The 8392-nt window shown below is 56.0% G+C and overlaps 1 protein-coding gene across 1 annotated transcript; it reads left to right on the forward strand.

Moving 5' to 3' along the window:
- Nucleotides 1-3218: 3218 nt before the first annotated feature.
- ZG16B (zymogen granule protein 16B) lies at nucleotides 3219-8176 on the forward strand. Its single transcript, XM_065893226.1, is given in 7 exon segments — nucleotides 3219-3282; nucleotides 3498-3603; nucleotides 4709-4728; nucleotides 4731-4879; nucleotides 4881-4989; nucleotides 4992-5017; nucleotides 7820-8176. Coding segments are annotated over 7 exon segments (831 nt in total).
- Nucleotides 8177-8392: the final 216 nt, after the last annotated feature.

Consider the following 8392-nt stretch of genomic DNA (forward strand, 5'->3'; position numbering starts at 1 on the left):
CCCACCAGCTCTGAGTGCGCTGGGGACAGAGGCCCTCAGTCTGCTGTGCCTCAGGCTGCAGAGCACAGAGGGGTCTTTGCAAGCCCCACATCCAGAGGGGAGGGAGGCAAGGACGTCAGCCCTGACCCACCCCCAACCCACAAGCCAGCCAGACCAGCATCTGCCTCGGCTGGGAGAAGGGGGCCCAATTGTTCCAGGCTCCTGGCAGAGTGAGATCTGGGGCATGCCCACACAGGGGATTATGGTTTCAGTGCTGCTAAATCCCCTTGTGGGCAGCCTTGATCCCAGGGGACAAAGGGTCTGTGTTGAGTCTCCCGAGCGGGCTCACAGCCAGCACTGGGCCAGGGTGGACAAGGGGGCAGGGCTCCTCTGAGTGTGGGGCTTCCAGCATAGGTGTACACGGCTGTGCAGGGTGAGTGCAAGCTCCTGGGTGTAGGGAAAGCTGGGCAAGCGTGTGTGTGTGTTAAAGGGTGCATCCACGTGTGAGCCTGTGGTGCACACGCGCGTTTTGAACGCATGTGTGTGCGTGTGCATCCCTTATAAGCATGCTCATGCACTCTATGAAAAGGCACCTCCCGTGTGCTCTCGGGCATGTCCTGTCAACCCTTCCTTGTCCAGGCTGGCAGCCGTTCCTTCCTCCAACTTCCACCCCAGGGACTTCTTCCTGGAGTCCCAGCCCAGACAGACCCTCCTTCTGGGCTCAAACCCTGGCAGCCTGCATCTAGAAGGAAGGCTCAAGAACAGACAGCATTATCAGAAAAAGTGCCCAAGGGTGGGCTGGGACAAGAACACAAGTCCCCTTTGTGATGTCTCTGGGCCCTTTCCTCTAGGAGCTGTGCCTGCCAAGGTCCTAGGCCTCTTCCACCTCTGCCTCCCTCAGGAGGATTCCAGGGCCTCGGGAGGGTTTCTCTGCCTCTCTGCAGCCTATTGGCCCTGCCCTTCCCCAGCTCAGCCTCTGATGTATTCATGGGGCTCAAGGCCTCTGGTGGCTGGGTGAAGGCTCTGGAGGACAATGGGGGCTCTCATCTTTGCAACATGAGTCAGTGGCGGCCTGAGCCCTAGGAGCCTGTCCAGGGAGACCAGTGCACGGCCAGAAGGAGGGGTACGGCTTTCTGGACAAAGCTGCTCTCTGCTCCCTTCTGCCCACTAAAGACTGGTTGTCAAATGAAGCCCCCAAGCCACCTGCAGCCACGACCATGGGCAGGGCTGCATCTGTTGCAGGGTAGGGACAGGGATCCTGACTTTGTGGGTGAAGGGCCACGCGTTTCAGGTTTTCTGGGCCATAAAGTCTCTGTCACACCTAACCAGCTCTGCCTTTGCAGCCTGGATGCAGCCCCAGACGATATGCAAATGAATGGGCAATAACACTTGTTTGTGGACAATTACATTGGCATTTCATGAACTGGCCACGAATCATTCTTCTCCTGAAATTTTTCTAACCATTTAAAAATATAAAAATTACTCTTACCTCACGGATTGTGCAAAAACCAATGGAGGGCTGGACTTGGCCTTTGGACCATAGCGTACTGACCCCTGGCCTAGGGACCTGATGTAAGTAAGGAAGGTGACAGCTAGACAGGGCCTCCACCCTGACCCTAGGCCCCCCAGCACAGCCATCTCGATGAAGCCAACGTCCCAGTTCCTGGCAGCCAGCACTTCCGAGTGAGGTTGTGAACACACCAGACCATGCTCTGCACCCCTTCTCCTTGTAACCACATGGCGGGGGGTTGGTTCAGGACGCTGTAGTCTACGCCCAGCCTGTTTCCTGTGGCAATGCGTCAGCACAGCTGTGGGGTCCATTTCTTCTCCAGGCCTGAGTAGTTCACCGCCACAGCGAGGACACCACCATTCATGAAACCTGTCACCTAGACAGACAGGTCTGTTGTGTCTTATCTTGGGCGATTCCAAAGGCTGCTCAAAGAATAACCTGCATACCTGACCACAGGTGTAAAGCTTTTGGTGTTCAGGCCCCTGGATGGAGAAGATCTCACTGAATTCTTGTAACACCTGTGAGGGGGGTCTATTGCTACCCGCATATAACAGAGGGGACAATTGAAGCACACGAGAGTGACATGAGCTCCCCAAAGGCATGCCTAGGAAGTAGGGAAGTGGGGATTCAGACCCAATCTGGCTCCAGATCCATGCCCACAGTACCCCTATATTGAGGACTGTGACCCCATGGCTCTTCCTAAAGGTCAGGGAGGCCATGCAGACAGCCTGAGCTCCGTCCAGTCACAGAAAGCCTGGGCTTGCTGTACCAAGAGGGTCCCCAGATCCCCTGCCCTCAAGAAACACCCCATTCCCTCCCAGATCAAGTCTGACCCCTCGGCCTTGCCCAGGAGCTCTGGGGAGAACTGGCCTAGAGAATCACCCTGTCCCCACCCACAGCGCCTCTGGTCCTGTGTCATTGCTGCTGGTCATCCCATAGCCCATTCAGCCCAGTTCATCCCCAGCTACACCAGACCCAGCACAAAGGAAAGATCTCAGACATCTTCCAGTGACAGGCCATGGAGGGCCAGCGCCTGGGGTGTCTCTACCACCTGGCACCAGGCACTCAGAACTGGACTGTCCACTCCGGCTCTCTGAGGGCCAGAGGGGAAAGGCCAGGGGACCCAGGGCTTTGCCCAAGCATAAATAAGGCCCTGGATCAGGTTCTGCACGAGGTAGGAGTCCTGGACCCCATGAAGCTACTGGGGGCAGCTGCCCCGAAGCACCCCTGTGGGGTTGAACCCCGTTTGGTCAAGCTGGAAAGGGCTCTCAGGAAACCTCCCCCACCTCCAAGGTCAAGTGCAGGTACCCAGGAGAGAGACCCATAGGTGACAGCAAAATGCTTGTCACTGTTTCATTTTGTTTGTGTAGGCCACAGGGCCAAGAGAGTAAACACAGCACATCCGGGATCCTCCCCCTGGATGGCTCTGGGGATTCCTCCAGGAAGAGACCCCACTTCCCAGCTCCTTTCTGTCCCCCTGGTGGCCCCTTTGTTCCTTCATTCTGGAGGGGGGCCCATAGGGCCCAGAAGGGTATAAAGGGCCAGGTGGAGGGTGCCCAGGTACAACAAGACTCCCCAGTGCCAGGACTGGACCACAAGACTCTCCAGGCCAGGTAAGACGGTGCCCCCTGCCATGGATGGGCCAACGAGATCGGGTGGGGCCCATCTCTGAGAGTCAGATGGCCTGTTCTCTTCTCTCCAGGAGGCCTTCACTCGCCAGCCAGAAGCCATGCTGCTATGGCTGACCCTCACCCTTCTGTGGAGCCCCACCTGCTGGGCAGGGCATAAGTCTGGCTGGGTCTCCCTCCTCCAGCCCATCCCCTTAGAGGCCACCCTCACCTCCCTCTATCCAGGACCTGGGGTCTGGGCCCAGCCCTTCTCACAGACTAACTCTAGTCTCAGGCGTGTCCCATTGTCTGGAGGGGGTACACCCTCTTCCGGGCAGAAATAACCAACATGTCCCTGTGTAGTTTTTTTCTTTTATCCCACCTGGTTCTTCATCTAATAGAGACGTACGGGCCCGGAGGAGGATGGCATTTCAGTACCTTTAAAGACTATGAAAATGAAATCACTGGGATTCGAGTGTTTGTAGGTGCTATCGGCATATTTAAGAGGTGAGTAGGAGCAGGACCATGGAGCCCCTCACTGTGTCCCAACTCCTGCCCCAGTCTTGGGAACAGGGGTAGTGGGGCTTAGAGCCCCTTCTCCCAACACCCTCACTGGGTTCCTGATGACTCTAGGAGTTCAGTTGAGTCCTTGGAGTCCTGGAGCCATCAGCCATCACATTTTTTTTGTCCCTTTTCCTCTGCTGCTTCCTCTCCTGCACACCAGCTCTACTCCCTTCTCTCTCCTCCTGCAAGTCCGGCCTCTGCTTCCTGGGTTGATCTAAAGGGAAGGGTAGATGATGCTTCTCCCTACTTTGTCCTTTCAACCCAAACTCAACCATAAATTGTCTCTCAGTTTGAGAATACCTGATGGGAAAAGCAGGAGAAAGGTCTGCCCAGTTTAGGGTCAAAGAGAAAATGAAGTGAGGGTCAGAGTGCACCACTGATTGAATACAAGAAGTATATAGAGGCAGCAAGCCCAGGGTCTTCCACTAATGATGGGGTGGGGGCGTTGCTCAAGGTCTGGGGTGGGTCTTTGCTCTGCATTTACTGGGTCCCAGGGACCTGGGAGAGGGAATGAGCCAGAGCTGCAGACACTAAAGGAGACAGAATGTGGGTGGGGCCAGATGAGGAGGGGAGGCTCTGGGACAGACACCAAGGTCGGGGAAGGTCACAGATAAGAGTCACCTACTTCTCAGGCCTGCCACCTGGACTTGTTGGAGTGATTGGGGCTCCAAAACCTGGGCTCAGGGACAGCTCCCTGCTCTGAGTCATGACAGTAGCTGGCACCTCCTGAGCGTCATGGTGACTGGGTACCTTGTGGAGCTCTCCTGATGGAAGGTCTCAGTGACTGCTCCCCCAATCACCCCCACTTTGCAGATGAGCGCACTGAGGCCTGGAGTTGCTAGGTAACAAGCCCAAAATCACAGAATTTGAAAGTGGCAAAGCAGGGGATTGAGATCAGGAAGCCTGTTTCAGGCACCCAAAGTCACGTGCTCAGGGACTTATGCTGCAGTGACAGGGCTGTCCTTCTTGCTGGTGACCAGGGGATAAAGGACCTGGGGGTGGTGAGTTACCTGGATCCCAGACCTTCCAAGCTCCCCGTTCCTCCCAGTATCCAGGTGAGGTTTGGATCCCCTGGAGTGAAAAATATGGAGTCTCAGGTACGAAGCCCCAGGAATGCCTCCTGCTGCCAGGTTAACACATTATAGGAACCTACGGCTCCTACAAGCTTTTCCTCCAGCACCTGGTCATATACACCGACTTTGAGTGCTGGAGAGGAAGCACACTCCACATTTGGAGAGGAAGGTGGCAGGACCTTTTTTGACTCCCCAGGTAACAGTAAGGAGGTGCTCACTGGAATCTTTGAGCATTACAGGCTCCTGGGCATTTCCAGTATGGCTTTGAGTGGCATTATCCTCTAGTAACCTTGAACTCTGTTCCACCAAATAGCACCACAACCTAAAAGAAATGAGTGCTCCTGGGTCTCCAGGGCTGGGACCTGGGTTACCCTGCTGAGGCCATCTGGCTGGTGGTGGGCTTCATGCACAAGGGAGTCTGAGTTGAGACTCTGAATCAGAATCCATCAATAAATCAAGCTTCTGACGCAACAAGGCGTCCAGGCATGGTCCTTGAGTCTGGGATAGAACACAGCCTTCTGAGCTTGTGGGGAATGAGGCCTCCGGGGCGGAGCTCACTGAGCAGAGCTGCAGGACGAGGCAGGAGGTGGGTCTGACACCCCAGGCCTCGGTGATTTTGCCCAGGGTGCTGGGCCTGCCCGTGCAGGCCCCAGGCAGATCCCATAATCTATGAGGATTCCTAGCTCCGAGGATGCCCCATCCCCCACTCCCTGCTGCAAGCTCATCCAGGTGGCCTGTGCTGCCCAGGCTCAATTCCAGGCTTCTCTGAGTGTGCAAAGGGCTTCAGGGAAACCATTCATTCATTCATTCATACACTAATTCACTCACTCAGCATACATTTGCCAAGGCCTGGTCCACGACAGGCTCCCTGGACACCAGAGAAATTAAGAGGCCAGCTATCCAGCTGGGGACACCCGATGGGGGACAGGTGCAGAAGCAGATGGAGGCAGTTGGTTACTGCATCTGAACTGATAGGGACAGGGGTAGCGCCTTGTGTAGCACATGCCCAGTGATGGGGTAGGCTTCAGGGAAGCCTTTCTGGAGGAGGCAATATCTGAGCTAAGTCCTAAAGGCTGAGTGAGAACTGGCCAGGTGGGGACAAGGGGAGGGGGGCATTGCAGACCAAGAGATCAACATGGGCAAAGGCCAGAACCAGGGGTAGTCAAGCACAGCACTCCTTGAAGAGTGGTCATTTGTTATAGCTTAAAGGAAAACTAAAGCAGACCCCAGGCCTTTCACATTCTATCAAATGCATCCATCAAACTGCAACAGCCAAACACTCAGCCATGGTGTAAAGCGCCAGGCCCTGTCCCACCTCAGCTCCCTGCCCCAGCAGCCCTAGAAGGACAGGACGTCTATTGTCCCCATTTGCAAAAGGAGGAAACGGAGGCCCAGAGAGCACAGTGGCTCGGCCTGTCACACAGCGCTAAGTGGCAGAGTCGGGATTCAGGTTGAGGAAGTCTGGCTGCAAAGTCTGGGCTCAGAACCGCAGACCCAGCAAAAGTTTCTTAACGGATCCTCATGTCTCTTTGTGATACTCACTGACATGTTCCTCTTCTCTAATTCTAATTTTACATGCTGGTTGAGAGTCACTTAGTGGTTCTTAACCTGGAGTCTGTGGGAAAATTCAGGAATCCATGAACTCGGATCAGGAAAAAAGCACTGATATTTTCATTGTCTTCTACTGGAAATTTCATGTTTCCATCGGTAGAAGGGACCTGGGACCCCTCTTTAACAGCGCCTGTGCCCTCTTCATATCAATTAGAGTTGTCCCAGATAGCTTGAAATTCACACTCAGCACTGCTTCCAAATTATGGGTGTTTGTGTTTTGCTTTTTCCTTTTTTTTTTTAACTTTGGCCACGCCCCACTTGCAATGCATGGTTCCCTGACCCCAGGGATGGAACCCTGGCCTCTGCAGTAAAAGCACCAAATCCTAACCACTAGGCCACCAGGGAACCCCCAGATTTGCCTTTTACTGAATCAATAATAAAAGCACAGGTGTTCATAGGACACTTGTAAGGCACGTTTTAACAGGTGTATCTGCCGCTGCTTTGCGGGACGTTCCTTTCTTCTTGTGTCAGGGGAAGGCAGAAGAAAGGAACCAGAAAGGGCAGCAAAACTCATAATGGAGATTTTCCAGTCTTAGGCTTGGTTAAGGGGAATCTCCAGCTCTTTGCACTGTGCTGAGTATGGTCTTTGCTGAGGGCTTAGCAGGCTGGCAGCTCTTCTACATTTCCTCCTCCCCAGGGCTCCCCACTTGTCACAAGAGGTCAAACAGGTGAAAGCCTGTCCTCCTGTGTGGTCCCTTGGGGAGGTGGGTTGGGTTGTGCTGAGCTCTGCATGTGCCCATTAGCTGGGGGACGTTTGCAAGAACCAGGGACAGGGAATGGGGCTGAACGCTGGCTGGGAAGAGGCCGAGGAGCCAGGGGTGCCTGGAGCTCAGCAGGGGTCTCCATGGATCAGGGGCAGTGGGGTGTGGCAATGATTGCCTGACTCGGGACTTGTCACTGGGGTCCTGCCTGGCCTTGGCCACCATCTCCCCTAGTGACCTCAGGCAAGGTGCGGAACCTCTCCGAGGCTGCTTCTTCAGATACAGTGGGAATAAAGCAGTGATGTGATGTCACCAGGATCAGGACACTAGTCTGGAGGCCTGATCCGAGTGATGCTCCCCCAGCAGTGTTACCCCGCAAGTCCTTGGATGGGGCAGTGGGATTAGACTTTTAATTTACTTAGAAGAGCACAAGCAACTCCACCTAAATGAGGGAAGGGTGGGGCCCTGTCTTCCACTTTCTCTGCAGCCGGCCTTCTGTTCCGTGCAGTTGCTTCTGTGTCTCCAACCCCTTGGGGGTCACCTAGGGCAGAACCTGCCTGATTTCTTCCTCCTCACATACCCAGGCTCTGTGCCTCTTGGGTGTTTCACAGCAAACATCAGTCCTGGAGTGGGGGGGTGGAGGTGGAGGGGGAAGTGTGTGGCCGGAAAGTCCGCCTCCCTCCCAGCATCCGGCTGAGGTTTAGGGCGCACTGGAGCCCGCGGTAAGGAGCCCCCAGCCGTAGCGGGCCGGAGTCCCTGTGGTAGACGCGCTAGAGGGTTACCCGGGCGGCCTGCATCCGGCATCTGCGCTGCGACACCAGCAGGGGGCGCCAGGCCACCATCGGGTACCGCGCGGGGCTGCGGTTCAGCGCCCGCCCTCCAGCCTCCCGGCTGCCACTCCCGTCCGCCAACCGCCAGCACCTGCTCCACTGCCTTTCGGGAACCGGCTTCAAGTGGGGATTTGGCCCCGAGAAGCCGTCCGCCCAGTCGGCCCGCCGCGATGACCAGAGAGCTGATGACCCGCGCGCGGAAGCAGGACCCAGCGAGGCCCAGTGCGGTCCTGAGCCGGTCTCGGGTCCCACCACGCGCTGCTTCCTCGCGGCCAGGTGGTCAGGACCAGAGGCCAGGTGACCCCGAGCTGGTACCTATCGGCAAGGCCAGAGTGATGCTGAATGCCTGTGTTGAAGAAAGGTTCTGCACACACGTGAGCCCGCCTGATTCTTGCCCCCAAGGGGAGTGGCTCCAGGCGCCCCCAAGCTCCCTGGCCCCGCGCACTATGCGAGCCTTATATCCTGATGACCGGAGGTCCTGAGAACAGCGTCTCAGGACGCTGTCTCCACCACGCGT

Source organism: Phocoena phocoena, chromosome 15, assembly GCF_963924675.1.
Source record: "Phocoena phocoena chromosome 15, mPhoPho1.1, whole genome shotgun sequence".
Lineage (NCBI taxonomy): Eukaryota > Metazoa > Chordata > Mammalia > Artiodactyla > Phocoenidae > Phocoena > Phocoena phocoena.